Below are 26735 nucleotides of genomic sequence, written 5' to 3' on the forward strand. Positions count from 1 at the left end.
AGACTGTGGCTCAGTTGATTGGAGTGTTGTCCTGTACACCAAAAGGCTGCAGGTTTGATCCCCAGTCAGGGCACATACCTAGGTTGTGGGTTTGATTCCCAGTCAGGGCACATAAGGAAGGCATCTGATCGATGTTTCTCTCTAACATTGATGTTTCTCTCTCTCCCTCTCTAAAATCAATAAACATATCCTTGGGTGAGGATTAAAAAAAAAAAAAAAAGACTGTGAAAGGTTAACAAAACACGTTTGGGACCTCTGGACCTTGTTTCCATTCTAGGAAGGTGGGTGTTCTGAGGACAGCAGAGCTTGGCTTCAAAGAAGAAAAGTGAGAGCCCCAGCAGCATGTGATACTATATTACTCATATTATCTGGTGATATTACTGAGTTAGTGTCCATGCTAGGGGCTAGGGTTTCTGAGAGCAAATGAGAAGGCCCCAGTTCCTGACCTTTTGGAACTCCCAATCAAACAAGGTAGATGGACAAGTAAAGAGGCAACTACAGGAATAGTGAATAATCAGCAAGAGTAAGGACATGGGGTGGGGGTAGGGGGTGGGGAAAGAGAGTACAAACCAAGGCAGGCTTCCTGAAAGAAGAGTGCTTTGATGTGGCCCATGAAAATAATTAGAAGTTAGCCAGGTAGCAGGAAGTGGAAGGAGTGGAGGAGTATTCCAGAGAGAAGGAATAACACATGCAAAGGCCTGAAAACATGAAAAAACTCTATTTAAGGATCTGAAAGTAGCTCCTTCCTCACATTTCATCTAGGAAGGAAATAAAGCATCATTTGTAATTCCTTTGAATTCCTTTGGGTACTTGCTCCAAGGTCCTACTGATTCTCCTCTGGGATAGTTAGAAGGTATTTAGTAAATGTTCATGGTGCTCACCCAAATCCCCACTCCCTCCTCCCTTAGGAGCAGTGCTGTTGAGTTTTGAAATTTTGGAACAGTTTGTTTGCCCGTTTTTAAGAATTTCTATTGGTCTTACTCCATTGTGGCCAAGATCAAGGCTAGAAATGGGTGTTATACAGTAGGAACTCAAATACCCAGAGGTGAACAGGGGTGTGGGGAGTAGGGAGCAACTCTAAAGGGCCTGCTGCCTTTCTTTTGCAATACTAAATCCCCACCCACTTGACACTGAACTGAGTCCTGTGTAGTTGTGGGACAATGCTTTGCAAACCCCCAACATAGACCGGTATGCAGCAGGTACTCACTACATACCTTCTGGGTTAAATTTAGGTCTCATTAGCATATCTGATCTTTTAAACAGGGCAGGGAAGGTCGTGGCCCCTAGTGCTGCTTTTCCTGACCAGCATGTCCTGGGTAGTTCCCTGGGCCTGGGGTTCTAAAGCCCAGAATCAATTCAATGTGGTGGGATGGAATTCTGCGAGGGTGGAGACCATGAGCTTGGGAAACAAACAGACTTGGTGCAAACCCCAGCTCCCCCATTTCCAAAATGGGGGATAATTATGCCTTCCAAACAGCTTTCTTATCCTGAGAGTGCTAAGTGGCGTGTGGATAGGAGGTGGACATCCATGCCTCCTCTCACCCCTCCCCCTCCCTACCCCCTATGCCCTGCAGGGGGTTTCAAGGAGCAGCCATGTCCACCCTGTACCCATCTCTGGAGGACCTGAAGGTGGACCAAGCCATTCAGGTAAGTCACCAGGCCATGTTAGCCTGGGCCCCCTGATGGAGCCTTCAGGGTACCCCAGGGTAACTAAGGGCAACTTGTCTTAGAAGTTGGTGGGGGGCCCAGGCGTGCCAGTCACCACTGAAGGGTCTGTTGGGTGGGGCAGGTGCCCAGAGGTCAAGGCAATGGAGTTGCAGCGGGAATGGCAGAAACCAAACAGCTTCAGTAGGCCCCTCTGGTGCCTGCTCTGTCCCAGCATTTTCTCCACCCAGGTTCGGGCCCCACACTGTAGGGCAGGCTTTTGGCCTGCTCAGCCCCCACACGCCCCTTCTTCCTTCCATCCCCACCTGTGGCCCCAGTGAATTTTGAAACTTTGGGACTTTTTGACTGAGAACTTGTTTGGGAGTTCGGCCTTAATGTTCTGGCTGCCTCAGCGAGAAAATGGGTCATGACATTTGGTGGCTTGTGGAGAATGACCATGAACCTCCCCTGGAAATTTGGACATCTCCAGAGACCACATTTACACACAACCTCAAAGGTTCATGGACATCCCCCCTCAGGCCCACCAGAGCATATAATGCCCTGACTCCCAGGTTCCAAGGGTTTCAGGGACAGGGGGTGTCCCAGACACAGCTGACCAGCCCCCTCTACCTCCCCCCAGGCCCAGGCCAGAGCCACACCCAAGATGCCCACCCTGCCCACGCAAGAAACAGCTGTCCCCCAGCCTTCAGGTGAGTGAGCGGGGAAGGGGTGCTCCTGACGGAGAGTGACCTCTTCTGGCTGTCTCCGGGTGTTGGTCTCCTGCCCACTACTATGCTGTGCGCTCCAGCACGGTCCACCTTCACCAGGACAGACATGGAGACTGCTGTGCCGCTGCCTGAGGCGACCAGAACGCTTGTGGCGGCCCCTACAGTTGTCTTGATTCAGGTTTTGTTGCAGCAAACTTGAACTCAGGCCTGACTCTGCCCCTCCTCCCTGGGCACACTGCCTGCGGAGCTGCCCTTGGGACAGACGCCTGTCTCCCATAGGCTGTGGGTTTCTTAAGAGCAGGGCCTTATGGCCCCACTGCCAGCCATGTACTTGGTGTTGGATGGCGGGCCAGTGCCAAGTAAAGTCAGCTGAGCTAAACACCGAAGTGGTACAGGAGGAACTTGGTGTCACAGGCTCCTGTGGGAAGGCAGATGGCTGCCCCTCAGACCTTCTGAGCAGAGGACCGTATCACCAGCGAGTGTCCCTGCCTCCTCTCCCACAGCGCCCGTGCTCCTGGGATGCATTCTCGGAAACTGACATTGTTCCCAGGCCCCGATTCTTAAGAACGAGCAACTACATTGGAGCCAGACAGATGTGGCTAAGCTGTGTGCTTGAATAACACCTTTCTTCTTCCTTCTTCCCTTCCCATCAGTTTTGTACCCAAACCTGGCAGATCTGGAAAATTATATGGGTCTTTCCCTCTCCAGCCAAGAAGTCCAACAGAACCTGCCTCAGAGTCCGCAGAGTGCCAGTGTAGGTATCTGACTCTTGCCTGATGTGGGCACGGATCTTCCAAGTCTCCCTCCTTTCTTGGCTTTGCCATCAAACATGCTTGATGGCACTGTTCATTTTGAGCCTTCATTATAAGTGCTGTGGAATTTCATGGTGTCCAGTGGTCCTTGGGGTTGGAGGGCCACTGCCTGACCTTTGTCACCCAGCTTCATGCTGCTAAACAAAAAGGGAGGACACTCAACCCAGCCTGAGTCTGGGAGCTTCTCCCGAAGGGCTGCCTGTGACTTGAGAGCAGCTGTATGGATAGACAGAGGGGAGGTGGAAGGAACTTGGCCCCTAGCTCTGGGCCCCAAGTTAAACAATATTGCTTGATTCCTGCTCTCCATGGTTCAGGGAGCAAAGGAAGTCCTGACACAGAAACATTCACTTTTGGAAATGTGTTCACTTAAAGACTCAGGCCCCACTCAGACCCCTCCCAGTTAGCTCCAGAATCCCTGCGGCCGCTTGCACTTGTCCTTGTCTGCCAGTCTCACCCTGAGCCCGTGAAAATCAATGGCAAAATGCAAGTGGGAGGCTTGCCAGGTCTGGAGGATTTCATGAAGGTGGTGGAAGTGATAACGAGAAGTGCCACAGCCACATTCAAAGCCTCTGACAGATGAGGACCACACAGAAGAAAATCGACAAGGATGAGGACATGTGGGACCCTGAGAAAAACTAGTGACACCCTGGGGAATTTTTCTAAGTGACCCCTTTGATAGTCATGCTATGAAATATAAACGTGAAGTTCAATGTCAGTCCATTGACTTAAACCCTGTTTGTTCCAATAATTAGGATATAAATGCACGTAACCTAAGTTTTGATAAAAATATGACAGCTGGATGCATTTTTATAATATTTTAAAGTTTTTATTTATTTTCAACTTTTTAGTTTATTTTTTTATAATATATTTATTTATTTATTTGTTTAATTTTATTTTTTTAGAGAGTGGGGAAAGGACAAAGAGAAGGAGAGAAAGATCACTGTGTGGTTGCCTCTCACTCGTGCCCCAAACTGGGGACCTGACGTGCAACCTAGTAATGTGCCCTGACTAGGAATCGAACCAGCGACACTTGGCTTGCAGGCCGATGCTCAATCCACTGAGCCACAGCAGCCAGGGATTTCAACTTTTTAGTTTTAAATAATCATAGACTCACAGGAAGTTGCAAAGTACAGAGAAGGGTACTGAAGATTGTACCCTTCACCCACTCTTCCCAATGGCTACATTTTACATAACAGTAATATAATATTAAAGCAAGCCTTTTCATAGGCACAGCATGTGTCTAGAGTTCTACGTTGTTTTATTACCTGCATAGGTTCACGTAACCACCAGCACAATCAGGATGTTTAACCATCACAAAGGCCCCCCACGTGCTGCCCCTTCATAATTGTCTACCTTGCCGCCTCACTATTGCTAACCCTAGGCAACCACTGCTCTGCTTTCTGTCCCTATAACCTTGTCATTTCAGAATGTCACGTAAGTGGAATCCTATAGAGGGTGGCCTTTTCAGATGGGCTTCTTCACTCAGCATAAGGCTCTGGAGATCCTTCCAGATTGTCTTGTGTATCAGTAGTTCATCCGTTTTTACTGCTGAGCCATGTTCCATGGTGGGGAACCGCACCACGGTTTGTTTAACCTGTTGAGTGACATTTTAGTTGTTTTCAATTTGGGGCCATTACAAATTAAGGGTTTTTGTATGAACATAAGTTTTCATTTTTCTGGGGTAAATGCCCAGGAGTGCAATTGCTAGGTTGTATAATAAATGAATGGTTAAATTCTTAAAGAAACAGCTAAATTATTTCCAGAGCGGCTTGATCATTTTATTTTCTTGTCAGCAACACACAAGAGCTCCAGTTTCTTCACACCCTTGCCAGCATTTGGTGTTATCACTGTTTTTAGTTTTAGCCTTTATGATGGGTGTGTAGTGATGTCTTGTCATGGTCTTAATTTGCATTTCCCTAGGGGCTAGTGATGTTGAACATCTTTTTTGTGATCTTATTTGCCATCTGTATATTCTTTTTGGTAAAATGTTTCTTCATATCTTTTATTCATTTTCTAAATGGATTGTATGATTTTTTTTTAAGTCCAGTTTTGAGAATTCTTTATTCTGGAGTCCTTCATGGCTATGTTTTACACAACAATATGTGGTTTGTAAGTATTTTCTCCCAGAGTATAGTTTCTCTTTTCATCCTATTAAAAGAGTTTCTTGAAGAGCAAAAGTTGTTTATTTATTTTTAAAGTATATTTTATTGATTATGCTGTTACAGTTGTCCCAATTTCTTTTCCCTTTGCTCCCTTCTGCCCAGCACCCCCTTTCCTCCAACAATTCCACCCCCCTTAGTTCATGTCCATGGGTCGTGCATATAAGTTCTTTGGCTTCTTTTGTGGGTCATGCTTTGCTGTCCTGAGAAGTTTTCACTAAGCCCTAGATCCTGAAGATTTTTTCCTTTATTTTATTCTAAAGCTATTATAGTTTTACGTTTTACATTTAAGTTTATGATTGAATTTAAGTTAATTTTTTGTACAAGGTGTGAGGTGTAGGTCAAGATTCATATTTTTGCCTATGGATGTTCAATTGCTCCAGCACCATTTGTGGAAAAAAGACCATTCTTGCTTCATTGAACTACTCTTGCTTCTCTGTGAAACACAGCTGGCCCTTCTTGTGTGGTGAGGCTGTTTCTGGATTCTCTATTATGCTCTGTATGTGTCTAACCCCCCGCCAATACCACACTGTCTTGATTATTGTAGCTGTATAGTCAGTCTTGAAATTTGGTTGAGTATGTCTTCCCATTTTATTCTTTTGTCAAGATTATTTTAGCTATTCTAGTTCCTTTGTCTTTTCATATGAAGTTCAGATTAACCTTGCCTGTATCCAGAAAACATCTTATAGGTATTTTGATAAAAATTGCATTAAATCTGTATTATCAGTTTTGAGACATTTGACAGCTTTACTATGCTCTTTCAATCCAGCATATCCATTTATTTAGATCTTTTTTTGATATCTTTAGCAGTGCTTTGTAATTTTCAGCATAAAATCTACATGCTCATTGTTAGTATATTGAAGTACACTTGATTTTTGTATGTTGATCTTGTATCGTGTGACCTTGCTGAATTCACTTACTAGTTCTGGGAGTTTATTCATAGATTCCTTGAAATTTTCTGGTAGGTCACAATATCATCTGCAAATAGGAACCATTTTACTTTTTCTTTTCCAATCTGTGGGCCTTTTATTTTATTTTCTTGCCTTATTGCTCTGCTAGTTCTTCCAGTACTATATTTAATAGTAGTGGTGAGCTTGGACATCTTTCCTTGTTCTGGATCTTAGGGAGAAAGCATTTATTAATTTTTATACTTCTAGCTTAAGTTTTTTTCAGATAAAAATCAAATCTAGTCCACCTTTTCCCATTGATCACTATTGCTTTGAAATACTTCTTTAATTTTTAAGTGAATTTTAAAGGGGTCTTTTCCTGATAGCAATTAGCCTTGGGACATGAGGGCCTCTTTTTGTAGGGCCCTCCCCTTGCCCTGCTGTTTCTCGAGGGCATGGACTTTGATGCCCCCTAGTGGCTTCATGGAGTCATGTTTCTCGGCTCCCGCAGATGTGTGAGATCTGCGGGTGGGATGGGCCGCAGAGACCACTGAATCCTCCTTTGCCCATCCTTACCAGCCCCCAGGGGCCGGCTAACCCTCTCCTTCCCTGGTGTCTGCAGACGGTGGTCTCGAGCCCCTTGCCGGGCCAGGTGGTGGCGCCGGTGTCCGGTAACAGCCTCGGTGTACGGCGAGCGGAGATCAAGCCCGGGGTGCGGGAGATCCATCTATGCAAGGACGAGAGAGGCAAGACTGGGCTGCGGCTGCGAGCCATCGACAAGGTGCGCTGGTGGCCCGGAGGGAGGGGAGGGGCCCCAGGGATGGCCCTGCGCGTGCTGGACAGCGCCTGTAAGCAGCTTGAGTCACCCAAGCCGGAGAGGGCAGCGCGGGGTGGGGGTGGGGGTGGAAGTGGGGTGGGGTGGTCGTCCACAGCGAGGAAGATGCGAGGTGTGCAGAGAGCAAGACCCACCTAACCCCCAAGCCCAGGCTCTTCCTCTCAACCCCTCCCCCAAGGCCCAATGGCTGGTACTGGGTTGGAGCAGAGACCTGCCACCTGCCTCTCCAGCTCTCTTTGCTCAGAGCGTCCCCTACCCCTATCCCCCAGTTCACAGGGGTCTGGCTGCCAGGCAGCTGTCTATAGGGCCTTGATGCTATTGTGAGGGGCCGTGCAGTCTAGTGGTTGTGGGTGCAGCCTCCAGCCAAGGTTGAAATTCTGACTCAGCTGCTCCCTAGCTGTGTTGCCTGGAGTGTTTCCTCCCCAGGAAAACGGGGTAACCAATGCACCTGCTGGCAGAGCTGTAATCCCAGTACCTTGTAGGCCCTGGGAGAATCAGGAGGAAAACAACAGCTAGGAGGAGAGACCTGGGCTCGGGGCTTGGAGCACTGACTGGGGCCCTGCCTCTCCTAGGGGCTCTTTGTGCAGTTGGTACAGGCCAACACCCCGGCATCCCTCGTGGGGCTGCGCTTTGGAGACCAGATCCTGCAGATTGATGGGCGTGACTGTGCCGGGTGGAGCGCAGACAAAGCCCACCGGGCAGTGAAGAAGGCATCAGCCGAGAAGATCGTCATGATTGTCCGGGACAGGTGAGTAGCCAGTCGCAGGAGCCTCTCTGTTCGCCTCCAGCCACGTCCCAGGTCCAACTCACTGTCCCTTCCTGGCAGGCCGTTCCAGCGGACTGTCACCATGCACAAGGACAGCACCGGCCACATCGGCTTTGTCATCAAGAAAGGGAAGGTGTTCTCTATAGTCAAAGGGAGTTCTGCAGCCCGCAATGGGCTTCTCACCAACCACTACGTGTGTGAAGTGAACGGGCAGAATGTCATCGGGCTAAAGGTAGGCCAGTGGCTGGGCTCTGCCCCAGAACTTCAGGGGCAGGAAGCCTGCTGGGTGGTGGGAGCGGCCATGTCTGTCCCCATCCAAGCCTCAGTTTCTTCATCCTAAGGTCGCTGTAGGGATTCAATAAGACAACAAGTACATAAAACTTTGGGCACATAGTAAGTGCTCAATAAATATTAGCTATTGATACTAACACATGGAAGCCAAAGGTGTGGCAGAAAAGGGGGGTGTGATAACCCGTGAAAGGACACAGGTTCCCATGTGGCTACTGGCTGCATAAATACCTCCCTACTCTGTGTGGTACTTCTGTTTGCATCCTGGTTCACATAATTGGACCATTTTTAAAAATTGCTATTCAGAAATCCATTACTGGCCTCTGTTAATTTTTTGAGGTGGTGTGCGTGGTGACTTTTGAAAAATAAGGAGCCAGTGGTTCAGGAAGTTCTTCCTAATGCCTGTCCAAGGTCCCTCCTCCTGTCTCTCTCCCCTCAGGGATCAGGCAAGATAATTCAAAGGGAACCCACTATACCTAAAATGCTGACTACACTAATACCAATTCTGAGTAGCCAGCTCTTTCAGATATCAGTGAATTCATCCTTTCAAAGCACTACAGCTCATTGATGCTGAGAAACAGTCTTTCTACGTGTTGCCAGTCCTCTCCTTTCTGATGGCTCCAGGCTTCATTATGGACTTATCAGTTATCTGGCCAAACCACAGTGTTGGGAGGCTCTTATGACTGAGCTGTCTCTTTTCTGAATGGCCCCAGATAGCTATGCTTCTTGAGATTATCTTTTCAGAGTTTATCTACTTTCACTCTGGCCAACACTAGTCCTATCTAGCACGTCTTCTCCCATTTATCGTGGAGCAACTATGACAACACAAACCAAGTTAGAGACACGAGGAAAGTCAAGGGCACTAGCTTCTGAGAAAGGGCCAGAGGCCCTTCTGCTGCCGTCACTTTGGCACTCGGCCTCTTTGGCATACTTTGCTTAGACACTTTTTTTTCTTGTGCTCTGCAAGACCTCAATGGCTTCTGCAGGTCTTTCTCTTCTTACTGGTGAACAAGATATAAGAGGAAGAGGTCCCAGGAGGGCTCAGCTCAGGCTGGCTGTCCAACAGGGCCCAGCAGGCGGTGGGCACACCTGATGTCCCCCACTATGTGACTAGTCTCTTCCTGCTTCAGGGCCAGAAACTGAGTGTAACTGGGGCCGGGGAGATGGGATAGAAGATGTGACCTCATGAGATCCTGGGGCCTAAGTGGGGGAGGGAAGGAGAGTAGTAATGTTTGTGAGGCCCCGCTCCACATCAGGCCCATGTGACTGGTCCTCAAGGTGAGGGCGGGCAATGGCATGCCCATTTTACCAAGGGGATCCTCAGGAAGAGGCCCACATTCTTGATCAGACAGGGCCTCACTTGGGTGTCCAGCTGGGACTCCTACCTGAGGCACAGCCCTACCACCCCTGAAGTCAGGTGTCAGTGGCGTCCCTAGCAGGGGCCACGTGGACCCCTCCACAGAGTTGCCTGCAGAGTTGCCCCTGGCCCCCAGAGTGACTACTCTCTTGCCTCCTCTCTAGGACAAAGAGGTCACAGAGATCCTGGTCACAGCCGGGGACGTCGTCACCCTGACCATCATCCCAACCGTGATCTACGAGCACATGGTCAAAAAGTAAGGCTGCTCCTCTCCTTTCTTCCCCCTCCCCTCCCCAGTTCTCCGCTGCCCCAGCTTCCTCAAGGCTCACACAGCGCGCAGCCCAGCCTGCCCTGTCCTACTCCACCCTCCCATGGTGGCTGGTGGCTTCTGGTGATTTGAAAGTCTCAGAAATCAAAATGAAGGCCCACATGGGATGCACAGGCTGTGGGGTAGCAGGGGACGGCTCTGGCTGTTTGGGCCACTGTCGTTGTTGCTGTTTTTAGGTTGTCCCCGACCCTGCTCCACCACAGCATGGACCACTCTGTCCCAGATGTCTGAAGTCACAGGCAGGCAGCTCAGCCCTCCCACCCTCCGGCAGAAAGGGAGAGTCCTCGAGGATGGCAGGTTCCCGAGGCCTGCTGCCTGGGAGCGGGGACGTCTTGACAGGGGTGTGTTCTAGGTGGGGTGACATCAGATCATGTCACCTGTCATTTATAGGACAGGCCTCCTTGGAGCCTCGGACTCTTGACTGAACCAAGGGAGGGGCAGGGGCAGGGCCCACAGGCAGCCTGTCCTCTGTGCCGGTTTAAATGCCAGGCACACAGCCAGGCTGGCTAAACACTTCTTGATGTTGCAGCTGGGACTCTTTCAAGATTTTTCTTCTATCAGACAAACAGTCCCACATACTGAGAAAACAGAAATATATTCTTTGTGAGAATGTTTTCTTTTCCCTTTACTTGATCTTGGTCACAAACTGTACATAGTTGTAACTCTTCAGTGTGTTTTGAATAAAGCTTTGATTTTAAATAAAATTCCTTCCTGAAAAGTAATTGGAAATTCCAGAATTTCAGTCCCGTGACATGCTAGGGCTGGTTTCCTTGCAAGGAAGCATGAGCCCAAGGCCTTTTCTGCACATTGCCTCCGAGGGCAGAGATCCGGCTCTGCCACCGTCACGTCCCGTGCCGCCTGCCCCTCTGAGGAGGCTGGCTAGAGGGAGGCACCAGTGTGGGACTCCAGAGGAGGGGCACCGGCTTGGGAGCACCCCTGCCCCTGGCCGCGGGCTGCTTCTGCATGTGCAGAACAGGTGTGAGAACAACTTCAGGGGGTGCTGGAGAGGAGAAGCACCCGCTGCCACAGCAGCTGTGTGGCAGAGCTGACCCGGCACCCAGCTGTCCCATCCCTGGACCTTGGAGAAGATCTCTGCCACTTGGCTTCTTCCAGGTGCACGTTCTGCCTCCCACGCAGCTGGGGACAGTTTGAGCCCTCTTCACCACCCCTACTGCCTCAGAAAAAAGACTGTATCAAGAAAGCAGGCTGACGGTCTTGTGTGTTTTCATGCTTTAATTCAGAGCTGTCTGCTGTAGGTACAGCTCTGTCTGAACAAAAGGACAAAGGAGACAAAAGTGACTACCCCTCCTTCCCTCCCCATCCCGGATCCCCTGAACTCTGTCACAGGGATGGCTGAATGTAAGAGTGCACTGTGACTCATTTGCACTGTGCCCCCAGGTCAGCAAGGGGATCATGAGGTCACTGGGTGGAGGCCCCTCAGTAGACCTTTGCCGCAGAACCTTGCCATTTGCCCACCCCTCCCCAGGGTGCTGTCAGATACCCCTGTGCAAGTGGTGACTGGGGAGGGTGTACAGTGAAAAGCTAAGGTATCCCCTTGGGAGATAGCGAGTAAACTCCGCGCGAGGCCAGCTCTGTGTGCAGAGTCCTGGCCGGCTCTGACCCTGCCTGAGCCTGGATCAGAGAAGCAGCAGGGCCGCTCCTGGATCCTACAACTAAGAAGCCACTTCCGGCCGCTGGGCTCCAAGGGACCAGCAGTTCCAGAAGGTGGCTCCTGGGAACACTGTCCCTTAGGATCTAATCAGCTCTGGCAGAGGCTGGGGCAAGGGGAGGCCCCAAAGATGTCTGCTCCAGAAGCCAAGGCAGGAAGGAAAGGGCGCAGCCCAACAGGAGGAGGTATTCAGCAGGTGTCTGGAGGTGAGCGCTCAACAGCCCGGCCCCTGGCCTCACCCCACAGCCACACGGTCTGTGCCCTGCACGGTCGGGGGACAGACCGCTGCGCCTCTGCTGCTCGGAGCTGCACATTTTGCATAGATGCAGACACTGAGCACATGTACACACACACACACACACACACGCGCGCGCGTGCGCAGGAGCCCTGCAGGCCATTGACCGACATGGTCCCGGAGCCCGTGACGGGGCTGGCCGGTGAGCTGCCTCCTCCACCAACCTGAAGAAGAAATGCCTGTTGAAAGCCCCACCAGGCCCCAGCCCCCGAAAGAGAGGACCCTCCATGTTGTAGGCGAGGCCTCTATGACCCAGGCAGGCAGGTCTCCAGCCAGAGCAAGCACAGAGGGGGGCAGCTGGCCCCACTCACCTCACCCGGAGGCCTTGAGTCCAAACCCAGGCCAGACCTTCCCCAGTGGCTTCTCTGGCAGCTGCGACCGCGTGGACTGTGGCCCCAGCCCTGGCCACGTCCACCACAACACAGGACACAACGGGAAGGCCACAGACAGCAAGACGCAGACAGGAGCAGAGGGGCTGCGCAGCTCTGATAAAGTCCAGTGGTGAAAAACATATAGATTTACGTTGTTGGGTAGTCATACATTTATTTTCTCAGCAAAGCTTTGCCTATTTCTAAGGAGACACTATGCAGCTCCGTGAGGACCGGCACAGGGTGCTGGGGCCCTGGCCAGTCCCAGCCTGGCTTTGGATTGTGTTTGCCCACTGCTCCTCCACACCACGACCCCAGTGTCCTTGGGGCAGTCCTGGCCAGGCCCCAGCAGTTGGGGTTTGGCTCGGTTGGGGCAGGGGTGCTCCACAAAGGATGGCTGGTCTGAGGCCCCGGCTGAGGTCGGGGAGCTTTGGAGGCACAAAGCGCGTGGCAGAGGGGCTGTGGCCCCGATGGCTGGGTGGCCGCCTGCTCCCAGTGCATGCAGGTGCCCTGCCTTGAGGGGCAGGCATGAGAGGAAGGGCGGATTCCCAAGTCAGATGGACTGCTGGAGCAGCAGGGGTGGGCAAGCAACCTTGGCAGAGAACCAGAGTGGCCCCTAGGCCAGAGGGCAGAGTAGGACACAGGGTCCCCCCCCCCCAAATGTGGGGCCTAGCTCTGAGGCGTGTGTGGGACGACCAGACGGCTGGAGACGCTGCAGGAAAAATGGACTGCCTTTGTGATAATGGTAATAAAACGTCAGCAGCTTGGCTAGGGGGCGCCCAAACGTGGTCCCCGGGAAGGAGGGAGGACAGTGAGTCATCCCAGGCCTACTGGGCTCTGGTTGGGAGCAGGGAGGCTGCAGGGTTCCCATTGTCCCTGCCCCACCCCAGCCCAGGACACATCCCAGAGCACCTGCTTTGGCCTGGACGACATCATGGCTTTGGTGCCCCGTCTTGCCATTCATCCTGCCAGAAACCCCCCTGAGGCAGATAAGTCTAAGATTCAGGAACCCTCACCCTAGAAAGTAAGCAGCCACCTTGCAGGGGATCCGGGGATGCGTGGGAAGCAAGCCCCAAAGGGAATATAGTGCAAAGCAGAAGCTGGGCCTGAGGCCCCGGAGAGAGTCGGGCAGGCTGCAGGGGACGTCACAGACTCTGGCTTTTCACAGCTGAGGACTGCTGCGTCCAGCGCGGCCTCCCAGACCGCAGGGCCTCACCTCCGCAGGCCGAAGGAGCCCTGAGCTGCCAGCCCTGCCTCCCCTCCCTGTGCTGGCAGACGCTGGGGGGGGGGGGGCGCCTTCCTCCCCCAGCACTGAGCCTGCCTGGCTTAGCGTTCACAGGAAAAATTAGCAGACACACCCAGGAGTGCCAGGAGGGAAATGGATCTTGGGGAAGGTCTGGGACAGACAGACAGACAGACAGACGCAGAACCTTCACTGCCCTCTGCTACCTCTTGCCCATCACTGGCTTTCCACCCAAGTGGAAGCCGACTGAGGAGACTGGAGCTCCAGCCCGGGCCTGGCAGTTCCAGACCCAGCTCTGAGTCCTGCGTCAGGTGCCTGTACTTTGGGTCGCAGCTGCCTTTCTGAGGGGATACTATTGGCCCCGAAGCCTGGCTGAGGGCAAGGGGTGGACTTGGAGTGATCAGGGAACTGAACAGGATGTGGAGGGGCGGGGGATGGGGCAGCTGAGGCCCAGCCTCCCCAGATCAATACACCAGAGGCTTCCTGAGCAGGGGCTGCCCTTGTGAAGGGTCAGGTGGAAGGGGCGAGGCTGAGGACTTCACCACGTTCCCTCTTTGCACTTGGGCCAACAGCGAGCCTCCCTGCCCTCGGTCTCTCTTCCCTTCTCTCCTGTCCAGGCTGTGGGATGACCTCCCCCAAAACCCTGGCTCCCACCCCCGACACTGTTAACATCTTGAAAGAAACACTTCCAAATAAAAAACTAAATAAATACGATGATGCCCCATGGGAGTGTGTGAGAGGGAGGGCGGCACCCCTACAATCAGTGGTCAGCCCACCGTGCTGCTGCTGGCTGGGATGGCCCCCTCAGAGCTGGGAGCCACCACCACCTGCCGGGCTGGGGCCCTGCTGGCCCAGCGATCGGCAGCTGATCCTGCGGATGGAGTGCAAGGCCACGGTGCAGCAGCCCCGCAGCAGGGAGCTGATGTTGTATATGGGCTGGCCCTGGCGCCGCTGGGAGCGGCAGAGCCAGGCCACGGTGGGCACAGCCGGTACCACCACAGCCAACAGATCCACAATGTAGTGGCGGCTCCAGTAGCTCTTGGGCTCCTTCTCAGCTGACGCAGCCTCCTCTTCCTCTTCCACGGGGCATGCGACGCTCACTGACAGGCGGGAGTCGGGGTTGGCGCCAGGCCGGTGTGGGGTCGGCCCACGAGTGATGGGCTCAGGGATCTCAAGCTCATCGCCCACCGTCACCACTACTGCTGAGTTTGGGTCTCTGGGCCCTGGGGGGTGGGGATCCGGTTCCGGGCACCTGTCCCCTGACTCAGGACCTGTCCCACAGACCTGGGCCTTGGTCACCTTCTCCAGGATGGTGTCTAGGTCAGGCTGGTACTGCACGAAGTCTGTCTGGATGGCACGCTCCTGCATGCAGCTGGCCTGCACGCCAGCCTCCGTGCCACACAGCAGCTTCGCGTAGGCGTTGTTGGCAGGGAAGCGAGGAGCCAGACTGAAGGCGCTGTTGGGCGAGCCCTCCTCGGGGCCACAGTCCACCCCCGACGACAGCAAGCTGCTGGCCTCCAGCGCGTCCGTCCGGCTCATTGTGTCATCATTTGCCACGAAGCCACTATCAGCCCCGTCCTCAGTGTAGGAGCCAGAGTGGTCCCCAGGGGGCCGGTCCCCGCAGACAGCTGGGTCGCTCAGCTTGGTGTAGGTGGAGCTGCGGGTGAGGGAGCGGGCGGGAGAGCCGCCAGCGGATTCCCCGGTGCCATCCTCCTTGGCCGTGCCATTCTGGGCCACCTCCATGCTGTGCAGCAGCGTCTCCAGCTTCTTGTTCTGGATGTTGATGTCCACGAAGTACTTCTGCAGCCCCTTGTCCTTGTCGATCAGGTTGTTCTTGACAGTGTCAATGACCTGCTTGAGCTGCTTGATCTCCTTGCGGGCTTCCTTCAAGGCCAGCTGGGCTTCCACGCGGTGGCACTCCTCCTCGATCCAGTCCTCCTGCATGCGCGACAGCTGCGTCTTCAGGTCATCGATCTCTGTGTCCCTGTGGGCAGATGAGACACACATGCTCACTGCCTGGCCTGGCACCGCCACCAAGGACAGGCAAGGAGAGGGCTGTCACCAAGGACTGAGGGCCTGTGCTGCTGTCCCAGAGAGCTGCCAACAGAAGGAGCTAATCCATGCCTCCTTCCTTCTTGTCTTCACTCCCTGTGGGGAGTGAGTGGGCGCGGGAGAGGGGTCAGGTGGTGAAGACAGGACAGGCCTCCTCCTGGGTGGGGGAAGAAGAAATGGCAATGAGAGACGCTAGGCATTCCCACAGCAGAGGCCGAAATGCAGCTCACTGTCCACATGAAAATCTATGACCTACTGAAGAGACCAGACAACAAAGGTTCTCAATTTAAAAACGTTAAAATGTCACTGCTATAAAAACCTAATACAGTCTTAAAAATCTTAACATAAAACAACACAATGAAACCTGAAAGCTCTGCTCTATGGAAAGAAAAGGGACATGGCCTCCTATTGAAGCAGCTGTGGAAGTTTTAAATGAAGGGGTATTTGGCCAGAGGCTCCAGGGAGAGGCCAGTGGACGACTTTGGTTTTCATGAGAGAAATTACCGCCTTCCCTCAAGTGGCCAGAGACGGGGCTGAATCAGAGGACAATGATGAAAACAGGGTGGTGCTCTGTTATCCGGGGTAGGCGTTTATTTTTTGTACCCACTGTAAGGAGGAAAGCCAAGATAAAAGGGGGGGGGGCAGCGAGGCGGTGAAAACGGCACACGGCTACTCCTGAGAGAAGAGGCAAGTGCCGGGCAAACCAGTCAGCAGACTCCTGTCCAGAAACTTGAGGACTTTTTAAACCTCTGAGTCACCGATGATTGGGGGGCAGGGGGATGGGAGCGAGTTAGACAAAGTTGCCGTCAAGTCCAGAGGTAGGACCAGGACGGACCAAAAGCAGTGAGAGAGGAGTGGGCCTGGGAGCCCTGCCTGGGTGGTCCCCCTGCAGCAGACCCCTCAGTGACAGCCACATGCGGCCGCGTGGCCGACCCTGCACTCCTGGGACTAAAATCCTCCGAGGGCACAGCGCCACCCTGGGGTTTAGGAGAGCCCATTAGAGTGACGGTCCCAGATCAAGCATGTATTTTCAGCATGACACCGGAAATTCAGTTCAGGGGATGGGCCCAGGAATCTCATGCCACCGTTGCTGAAGGGCCTGGGTGAGGGGCTGCAGTGGCCACAAGGTCATCGATGGCGTCACCCGGAAGGGGACAGACCATTTACAGGACACAACTCGGTGACAGTAGCGGGAACCAGAGCTGCTCAGAGTGGCAACAACAGACACACCAACAGGTACAGGGCACTTGCCCTTCACTCTTCCCATCTCAGGGGCAGGGGCTCTCTCCAGGGCGACCCTCCTCACGGGCACTGAGCCCAGGGAGGAAGAGCGATTCTGGGCATGCGCAGCTCTGTGGGTCCCTGCCCTCTCTCCTCGGAGCCAGCAGGACCCCTGGGAGCTATGGTTTCCAGGCCTTGCCTAGGATATTCTTTTTGAGCTGGGTCCTGAAGGATAAGTTTGCCAAGGAAGCAAGATAGGGAAAGGCCATTGCAGGGAGTGGGCACATAGTCTCCGAAAGCACAGCATGTAAAGGCTTTCCGGGAGAAGGTAGGCTATGCTGGAACGGCAGGCATAGAACCAAACACATGGAGAGTGCGCGGTGTGTGACTATAAAGTCGGTAAAGAGCCGCCACAGATTCTTGCAAGGGCGGCCGGCAGGCAGTGGCCAGGGATCTGCGGTGCAGGCACATGGTGACAGGGCATCCTGCCTACACCACACAGAGCAGACGGCCGCTCTGAGCCACACAGCCAGGCCTAGACCCACTGCTGGCTGCGAGATGGGCCATCTCCTTCCTGAGGCCATTAGTGCAGACAGCCAAGCGGACCCAGGGGATCGCTGAGAAGATGAGGAAAATAAAAATAGGAGTCCTAGCCATCCAGACAGGGAGGCCCACACGATGCCACGTGTATCTCCCACAGTTCAAACCCACAGCAGATCCAACTGGATTGGCTGAGCTCTGGTCAAGGAAGACATGGCCGTGCATACTGTATGCTTCTGTTTATCTGCAATGTCCGGGACAGACAAATCTGTAGGGACAGAAGATTCGTGGTTGCCAGGGTCTGGGGTGACCACAGAGAAATAGGGCATGATTGCCACTGGGAGGGGAATTTCTTTTGGGGGGGGGTAATAAAAGGTTCTGGAATTAAATACTGGTGGTGGCTGCAGAGTTCTGTGAACATAATAAAAATAATCACATTGTGTGGTACGTGAATTATTTCTCAATTAAGTTGTTAACAGAAGGTGTGGTCGTGGTGGCCTGCCCTGACCTTCAGTGCCCCACAGAGTGCCTCGTCCAGCTCAAGGGCAGCTGTGTGTTGGAGTCAACGGCGTCTGGAGAAGATGGTCAAGGTGGTGAAGAGGTCAGAGGGCAGCTCTGAAGCTCCCATCAGGAAGACGAAGCCACTAGCCTGAAAGGCAGAGGCTGGGAGGGTAAGCGCCGGCCCTCAGGTCCAGAGAATGCACTCAGAGGGGCCCAAAGGGGGTCCTGGGAGACCCCTGGGCTGGGTGGAAGCTCAGCACGAGGTCTCCCCTGACTGCGTCATCTATGAGCAGATGAGGAGGAAGGCTTCTGGGGCCTGAACTGGTGGGTCAGGATTCCCCTGGTGACTAGCGGGGCCAACGGGTTGTGTCTCCCTCACAGAGAAGGGGAGCCAGGAAGGCAGCCCCGTGCTTCCCCTCCCCAGGGGCGATGGAGCCAGGGAGAGGTGGGCTGCCAGGCCAAGGCCAGGAGAGGCCTGTGGGGAGTCTGACAAGCCCTCATGGGTGACACAGCTCCCGACCTGGCCCTGAGTAGCGACCTGAAGTAGTCGAGGACAGCATCTGCGGGGAGGAAGGGGATACGCAGGTGCTCTGGGAAGGGGCTCCAATGGGCTTTGCTGGGAAAGGAGCCCCTAGCCGCCCCTTCCTCCCAGAGATGCCCCAGGGCCCTGGTTCCTCGGCATGTGGAGCGTGTCCCCCCTGCTGCCGAGGGCTGTCCCTGGCCACCTGCTCACCGGTCCTGGAGCCGGTCCTGCGTGTCCTTCAGCCGGGCCTTCAGGTGCCGGATGCACACCTCCTTCTGCTGCAGGGGGGTCAGGTACTGCTCGGGGGTGGGCGGCTTGATGCCATGGTTGTCGCTGCACAGCATGTACTTCAGGGAGCGCCTGCAAGGGGATGCCTGTCAGCCAGGAGGGACGGAGAAGAGAGCAGCAGCAGGACGCCAGTCTCACCGTCTTGGTCCCACGGCCACAGGGGCTCTAGGTCAGGCATCCCCAACCGGGGCCCATGGGAGCTGGAGAACGCCCAGCCCGTTGCTGGAAGGTGGGTCTCACTAAAGCTCTTCTGAGTGAAGACCACAGCGACAGGGTGGGGAGTTCCAGGCTCCTCTAGTTGGGGGATGCTGGGGAGCATACTAGAGAACATAGCACAAGCCTGGCACCATGCTGGGCTCCCTCTAGACACCATCTCCATCAGTCCAGCCCCAGGGAGAGCTCAGCTGTCCAGTCTCCCAGCCCAGAGAGCGAGTTTGGGGCCAGAGGTTGGGGTGGAGGGTCTCTCCCTCCTCATAATCTGCACACATACACAGTCGCCTGGAGTGCACATCTGAGCACATGGATTCCCAGTCCCTTTCCTGCACGCCCTCATCCGTGAATACATACCCGTGCCTGGGCACCCCCGCTGTCTCTCTGCTGCCCTCACAGGCCCTCGCACGTGTGAGGACACCAGCCCACACATGCAGTCACACAAATACATGCACCACTTTACTCTGGGGCACATGTGAACACACGTGTGGATACTGCCTGTTTGGGCAACGACACATTCTATCCTGAGCCTGAGGTGGCAGCAACGCTCCAGAGGCCACATGCTCCCCGGCACAAAGTGGCACAGATACATGTGGTGAGCACACCCTGGTCCCACCGGTGCAGAAGAGGAGGAAGGGCACCCCGATTCCGCACCTCCTCAACCCCCTGCTTCCTACCTGCCGGTTGTTCTGTTCATAGAGAAACCCCCTGGGATCCTGGCTTAAAAGCTTGAACATGTTCTCACACAACTTGGCAGGAGATTTGCTGCCACCCAACTCTGTTCCTTTAGGGGACAGGGACTCTCAAGTGTAGGGAGGGACAATGACAATGACATATATGGGCCTGGAAAAGAAGCCCTGGTGAAGGCCATTTGCTGCAGTTGGAGGCAACTTTACAAGTTTTGTAGAGGCTGTCTAATGTTTACTGAGGAAAACATTCTTGTTAATTGTAAACTGTTGAAGAGAAAGTGGCAACAGAAGTGGAGGGGAAGACATGATCCCTACGTTTACCTCCAGTCAAATCACATGTGCTCCTGTTTTCTGTGTGGCAAGGGGCAGAGGAATGGCGTGGGGTGGGAGCTCAGGGGACACACCTCTGGGGGGTCCTAAGAAATCTCTTTCCAAAAGAGAAGCAAGCCAGCAAGGGCCATGGACCCCAGATGGACTGAAGCCCCCCACCCCCACTGGTCCTGTACACAACTTGGGGCCCTACACGGACTTTGGTTTGAGGGGCACAGCTCTGTGGTGAGTAGAGAGAGGTCTTCTCCCCTCGCCCAGGAGTGGAGGAGCCAGGATTAGTTAAGCCAGTAAGTGGTGAGGCTTAGAGAGGAAGTAACTATTTTAACTTTTTCATTTGCTTTCATGGATATTTTTCCCCATTATAACATTTAACACTCATGCATTTTTAGTCACTAGCTCTATCTTTGTGGGAAATATATATTATTTATATATATAAAGAAAATTATAATTCCTGTCTCTGAGCAATTCATGACTTGGAAAGCCTGGCGCCCTAATCCCCAAGTGGCAGCAGCTCTCGTGGGGGCAAGAAGACCCTTTCAGAGGCAGCTGCCAGCCCCGGGGTCGGGACTGCCCCTTGGGGCTGCAGTTATGAAATGCATTACAAAAATCTGCTCCTGAAAGAAAAGTGTTAACATTTCCAATTATGTACTTTTAAAAATGTAAGTATACACATCCACCTTACTCATGCCCCTTGTTCTGGAGTGGGGTTGCAAATGGAGTGCTGGGACCCGAGGCTTGCACGCGTGTGTCACCCATCACATGTGTCACCCATCCTCCGTGTCACCTATCAGTGTGCCATGGCGCAAAACTCTGGGAACTGGTGCCTCAGCACGACCTGAGCATTGCTTCACACAAACAACACCTCTCCACTGGGATGGGCAGGACATGCCTTCCCAGGGGTGCTCTGGCCACAGGGGCTGCAGCCCGAGTCCTCTGGCCCACGACTGCCAAGTAGGACCAAGTCCTAATGACAGTAGGTACCAGTTAAGGGCCACCTACAGGTAGCGTCCCGTTGAAGCCTCCAGGTGGGCAGCTCCACTTTACACGTAAGGGAATGGAAATGGGAAGTGACTGAATCCCAAGCCCACTTTCCTGTGCTCCTACTAGCATCTCCATGCCGGGGAAACAGGACTGAGCCGTCATGACGGCTCCACTTCCTGGTCTCCGAGGGCCCACAGCTCCCCTCTACTGGCCTCCCCAACCCGATCCTGCTTGGCAAGCCCCTGTTCGCCTTTCCTGAGGGCGCGGCTTAGCCTCTGTCACCCACTTTGCCTCTCTCGTGCTCAGAGAGCCCCGGAGGAAAGCATGGTGGCAGAAGCTGCGTGCTGCCCTCTCACGTACCAGGGAGAATGCTAACGCCTCCTACTACCTGGTCCTGCAGCCGGTCATGCCACCCAGTTCCAGCCAGCAAGGTGCCCACAGAACTTCTTGGGGAAGGTATCCCTTGTCAGAAAACATGAGCCCCTGCGTGCCGGGGGCAGGGGGCTTTGGGCTCTCTACCTTTTTCCTTCCTGGACATCAACCTGGAGGTGCAGGAGCCATCTTGTCACACAAGGACAAGAGCTGAACACCGAGGGTGGTGGAGCAGAAAGGCAGGGGACTGGGCTCCTGACACTCCAGAGCACTGCCTGGCTCTGGCCCTTGTTGAAAGCATCACTCCTAGTCTGTCTGAGACACAGTCATTGGTTCTGTGCCTCTGGATAGCGTCACACCCATTTTACAAGCACAAGAACAGGCTCAGAGAGAGGAAGTGACTTGCTTAAGGTCGCAAGCCAATGAGTGTTGGGGACAGTTAGGACACCCGCTTTCCCCTCCCCCAGGGCGCCCAGGCGCCCAGCCAGCTGGCCAGGCTGGCGGTGGGACGGGGCCGGTTACCTGGGCGTGGGGCTGCTGTCACTGCCCTTGCAGGAGCCTGAGTTGCTGCTGCTGCTGAGAGAAGAGGTGCCATAGGCATCCCGCACGCTCACGGGTGGAGAGGTGCGCCTGGGGGCAGGAAGAAGAAGCAGGTGCTCGTTCTGGCTGGTGGGCAGCTGCGGACACTGGGCGAACACTGCCAGGCCACTGCGGCCCAAAGGGACCCTACTTCGGAGTCACGGCCGGGGGAGAAGCAGAGGGGAAGTGGGGATGCACAGACAGGGGTGACAGAACAGACAGTGCAAATCAAGATGGAAAACCAGAAGGAGGCCAGTCCTCTGGGCTCTCCAAGAAGAGAATGGAGGCTGGGCAGGGCTGCAGGCCAAGGGTGGGGCCCCATCTGCCCTTAAAGGGGCCTCTGCTTCCAGGGTCCTCTGGGCCCAGAGGAGGAGGCTCCTGTGTGGATTGAGTCACGGGTGGGGAAGAACAGGCGGCAGGGGCAGAGACAGGAGGAGGAGCACACGGGGGCTGAAAACCAAGGGAGGCCCAGGAAGCCTGGGTGGAAGACTGCACAGCGTCCCTCCAGCACTTGTGAAGATAAAAGGACACTGATGTTGGCAGGAACCGAATGGTTTAAGTCTTCAGAGAACTTTACACCCACGAGGAGACAAATGTTAGCAAGCCCATTTTAAGACAGAAAAACTAGGGAACTGACTTGCTCAAAGACATACTGCAAGTTGGTGGTGGAGTGGGGACCGTGTCGCCCCCCCCCCCCGCTCCCCCCCTCTTCCTTGGAGGCCAAGGCTCCGGGCAAGGGGGAAACTCACCTGCGGGATCCAGCAGAGGCCCGTCTACTGCTCGGCAGGGACATGGCCATGAGGCTGCGGGTCCGGGTGAGGGGTGGGATGGGTGGTGTCCCGGGGGCTGAGGAGAGAGGGCGCGTTGGGGGTGCCGCGGGGAGGGCCGGGCCGGGCCATGTCATCCTCTCGCTGGGACCGCTGCCTGGCATGGCTTCTCCTCTCACCCTTCAGCAGGACACCCAGGCTCTGGCCTCAGCTGGCTCCTGCCACCCGACTTAAAATTATCGGCAGAGCCTCAGGGAAGCCAGAAATCATCAGTCCAACCGCGTGTTCTCCAGATGAGTGGCTGTGCTCCACAGAGAGCAAAGGCCTTGCTCAAAGTCACACAGGCATTGGGGCAGGGCCTCCTGACTGCCAGCGCAGCGCTGACTCCTCTACGCTACGAGCCAGGCCCCCTGGATCCCTGACGCTCGGACCCCCACCCCTACGCTGGTCAATCCTCCCTCCTCGGTGGGGGCTGCAGGCTGGAGGACTCCTGGAGCAGGACCAGGAACCCCAAATTACGCTGGGCTAGTCTTGACGTCACCTTCCCAGAGTGCCCGTTGGCACGTGGCTTTGGGCTTCCCGTCTATAGGGGAGACAAGACAGACCAACATACCAGCACACGTGTAGAAAGACATCGATACACACAGTCACGAAAAGGTGCCATGTCCCTAACATTCCAAGACGTGCTACACAGGTCTCGATGAACATGCTTAGAGGACCTATGAACGGTGCAGGACATGCAGCGGGGCCCTCTCGCACACGTACAGCACACACGCATGCCCGCACCCATCCATGCAAAAGCGCATGCTGATTTTGGCATGCACCGGGCACTTTGGGGAACAGGTTTAAAGCAGATGAGGACTGGGATGGATGGGAGCAGGAGCCCTCCCATGGGGGCAGGGGTGTCTCGGTGGGCTGAACCCAGTAGAAAGTGACTGTGTCTGCAGAGACCCATCCTTGGCCCTCTTGACAAGTGGGTAGGGAGCCTCAGGCTCTTTGGTTCCTGCCTAGGAGTCACTAGGCCCCTCTCCTGGGAAGGGGCTTGGACTCCAAGGGCAGCCCTACAGGAGTCCAAGGAGGGGGAGGCCCCGTGCTGGGCTGGGGATTAGCTGCTGCGGAGAGGAGGCCTGCACTGGGCCTTGGCCCACAGCTCCTGGAGTCCAAGGCGGAGGGGTCTGGGCTCTCTGCAGCCAACATGCTAGTCCTGTGCCAGCTCCAGAGACCCCAGGTCTCTTCTTCCATGCTCAGAGCAGGGGCTGAGGACAGTAGCCTGGGTTACAAGAGACTCGGCTGAGGATGTTCTACCTCACACCTTCCCCCATGCTGGAAAGCAAGCGTTCACCAAGCCCCGCTAGGAGCCAGACCCCAGGCCAAGCACGTTACGTACATTACGCCATCGAGTCCTCTCAACAACCCTATGAGGAAGTGCTGTGATTAGTCCCTTTACAGGTGAGGACTCCAAGAGGGAAGGGTGTGCCCAAGTCACACCCTCTTGATCAGGAGGGGCTGGATCTCACACCCTGGAGTCCCCGGCCAACAGCCCCACCCCTTCCCACGTCAGGGCCCCCGGGGAGCCTGGTCATCCTGGCCAGTGGCGAGGCTGCCTCCTGAGCAGACAAAGGCGCTACTCAGGTGGCCTGTTTCCTGGCTGTGACACAGATGCAGCCTGTTCCCCTGGACGGCCTGGACACAGCCAGCATTGTCTGCACAGAGGTGTCGGGTGCCGGCGCAGGAGCCTCCAACACCATGCCTGTCACCTGAGCTGCTCGCCCCTGCTTGGCGACACGTCCCACCCATCATGCCCCAATCACCCAGCAGGGCCTCCTGGAACTGTAGGGGCGGCACCCAGAGGTGGGACCATGGCACAGGGGCTGGGGCAACAGCACTTGTCAGGAAGGCCACCAATGGCTGCCTGCTGCCTGCCTCCTGAGCACATGGACTAAACCCTTTGTGGCCAGGTGACCACGCTGAGTGCTTTTGTGTCCCCCAGCCCATTTCTTCAAAGGTCAATCCTTCAAGGCAAGCAGGACTTGTTATTGCATTTTGACCAAGGTCACGTGGCAGCGGGTCCGCAGACCCTGGCTTCTAGCCCCAGCCAGCCTGGCTTCATGGGCATCCTCCCATCCTTATTCCTTCCCTCTGGCTTTTGGGAAGATGCGAAGAGGAGACTGTGCCTTCAGGAGGACTTCTCAGCAGAGGCAGGACTCAGATCTGAGGGTGAGCCTCACTCTTCCAAGCCAGCTGGGATGAGCGCTGCTAAGTAGCTTAGCTAGGAAAGGCCAGGTGGAATTCTAGGCCTAGGCAGGTGAGATGCCTTGTTTGCCTTGGAGCTGCATGTGGCCATGGTACAATGAGGGCTTTGTCCCAGCTGCCTCTGCCCCTACCTTGCTTGGCAACCCCACCCTGCTCCTCTTGAGCTCCCTCTTCCTTCCTCTCTGGCTGGGGGTAGGAAGGGGACTGCATTTGTATCTGGATGGAGCCAACAGTCTCCTGGGAGACCAGAGCCAGCCATTCATCCAGGACGGAGGTGGAAGTGGCATTTCCCCTGCTGGGATGGGACCTTGTAGGCAGGGGTCCCTCACGGGAGGGCAGAAGTCACCCAGGCCCAAAGAGAGCTACCTCTTTGGGATCCTGCTCAGAAGTCTCAGTGTGGGACCTGTGCTCTCTCAGTTCCTCCCTCCCCTCTAGGCCCCAGAGAGGAGGCAGGTTGCTATGGCATTTGTCACTGTGCTGCCTGCTTAGCCTAGAGTCCCACAGGTCTGTCCCCAGGTGGCCAGAGGCTGCCACTTGGAATGGAGGGTGGAAAGGCAACCTTAGCTGTGAGGAGCTGGGCTCATAGTCTCTCATCCCCTCAACCCCAGAGTAAATCCAGCCCCTTCTCACTCCAGCTCCCTCCATTTTCCATCGTGCCCGCCATGGCCACCTTGCTGCACTGTCCCTTTGATCAGTCCCTCACACATCCAGCATTTCCTGAGGACCCACAGCAGGGGGCCAGGGGACAGAGCAGGATCTAGGAAACAGTGCGGGGGAGAGGCAGAAATAGAGTCAAACAGACCTGGGCTTGAACGCCAGCTCTGTCACCCCCCAGCTGCATGCCTTGGACAAGCTATGCGCTTCTCTAAGTGTGAGCTTCCTCATCTGTAAGGGGGACTGCAAGAGAGTGCACCTCATCTGGTTCCTGTGAGACAACACGGGACAACGCATGCACAGGCTTAGCCCAGCGCCCGTCACACAGCCAGCTCTCAAAAACGGGGGCTGCCAGTATTTTGGAAGCACATAACTGCAATGTGATGGGAACTTCAAAACAGAAATGCATTCAAGGCACAATGGTAGCCTCAGGAAAGTCAGAGAAAGCTTCTTCGAACAGAAATATACACTGGTTCTTGAAGGATGCACAGGAATTCACCAGGCAGAGAAAGTGAGTAGGAAGAAGGAAGCCCGGGCAAAGGCAGCAATTCAACAGCACAGCTGCTCGGGAAACTAGGATGCCACAGTGGGAGGTGGGGCTGCAGAAGGTGAGGCCCCACCACACAGGGCTGTGTAAGCCAGGAGCTTGTCCTGTGGGCCACAGGGAGTCATGGAAGGACCTTAAAAGATGGGGGAACATAATCAGATCTGCATTTTAGAAAGCCCCTGGGTAGGGGGCCTTTGTGGAGCAGAACTGGGAAGGGACAAGAACAGCAGGAAGATGAGTTAGGTTATCAGAAACACCCGGGTGTGAAATTAGAAGGAGCCAGGTTGGGGCGGTGGCAGGAGCAACGGAGAAGAGGGCCTAAAACTTCCTCAAAATTCATCAGAGGCCCCCTGTGAAGTCAAGATCGGGTCAAACTCTTGATCCTGGTGTTAGGGACCTCTCCTCTGTACCCTTTCCAACCTGCTCTCAGCTGCCTGCTGACCCCCCCTCCGCCAGGGAAGCCCTGTTATTTGCTCCCACATCTCTGCATGGGCCACTTGCCCACCTGCAGCACTGTCCCTGCCACGTCCTCATGCGTACATCACACGCTAGGGCTTCTCCTGTCACTTACTGTCATGACCACTTAGCATGCCATGCCTCAGCTGAAACAACCCCCTCTGGGAAATTTCATAATAATAAACACAGTCAACACACAGCTGTAAGTAACTCAAAAGTTTAAACAGGCACGTTTGAAAAGCCAAGGGGTTGGATAAGACGGTCTCTAAGATGCTCTGGGTCCAGGATTCGGTGTCTAGAATTACAGAACTCTAGGGCTGTGAATGAAGTGACAGGCTGGTGGATGCTTTCTTCCCCTTCGATGCTGGGGCTCCTGGGTTTCAGTTTCCACAG

General features: G+C 54.6%; 2 protein-coding genes across 4 annotated transcripts in view; one reads left to right on the forward strand and one right to left on the reverse strand.

Moving 5' to 3' along the window:
* Positions 1-1531: 1531 nt before the first annotated feature.
* On the forward strand, positions 1532-10526 carry SDCBP2 (syndecan binding protein 2). Its single transcript, XM_090285244.1, has 8 exons — positions 1532-1647; positions 2285-2354; positions 3026-3126; positions 6853-7011; positions 7638-7813; positions 7892-8063; positions 9641-9732; positions 9981-10526. Exons 1-8 carry the CDS (start codon positions 1564-1566, stop codon positions 10033-10035), a joined length of 909 nt encoding a protein of 302 aa, XP_090141370.1. The 5' UTR covers positions 1532-1563; the 3' UTR covers positions 10036-10526.
* Positions 10527-13427: 2901 nt separating this feature from the next.
* Positions 13428-26735, reverse strand: part of SNPH (syntaphilin) — a 38311-nt gene continuing 25003 nt past the window's right edge. Inside the window, exons 3-7 of one of the 3 annotated variants that reach the window (XM_090286155.1) lie at positions 23820-23847; positions 22415-23015; positions 21609-21716; positions 18427-18576; positions 13428-15363 (exon numbers count right to left, since the gene is read on the reverse strand). In XM_090286155.1, coding sequence (XP_090142281.1) covers positions 14184-15363; positions 18427-18576; positions 21609-21716; positions 22415-22596 — 1620 coding nt within the window. In that variant the 5' untranslated portion in view covers positions 22597-23015; positions 23820-23847 and the 3' untranslated portion in view covers positions 13428-14183. Of the gene's footprint in view, positions 15364-18426; positions 18577-21608; positions 21717-22414; positions 23094-23819; positions 23848-26735 lie in introns of those variants that run through there. The other 2 variants (XM_090286157.1, XM_090286156.1) reach the window with 2 other exon arrangements.

Source organism: Furipterus horrens, unplaced genomic scaffold (assembly GCF_987537825.1).
Source record: "Furipterus horrens unplaced genomic scaffold, mFurHor1.1.pri manual_scaffold_8, whole genome shotgun sequence".
Classification (NCBI taxonomy): domain Eukaryota; kingdom Metazoa; phylum Chordata; class Mammalia; order Chiroptera; family Furipteridae; genus Furipterus; species Furipterus horrens.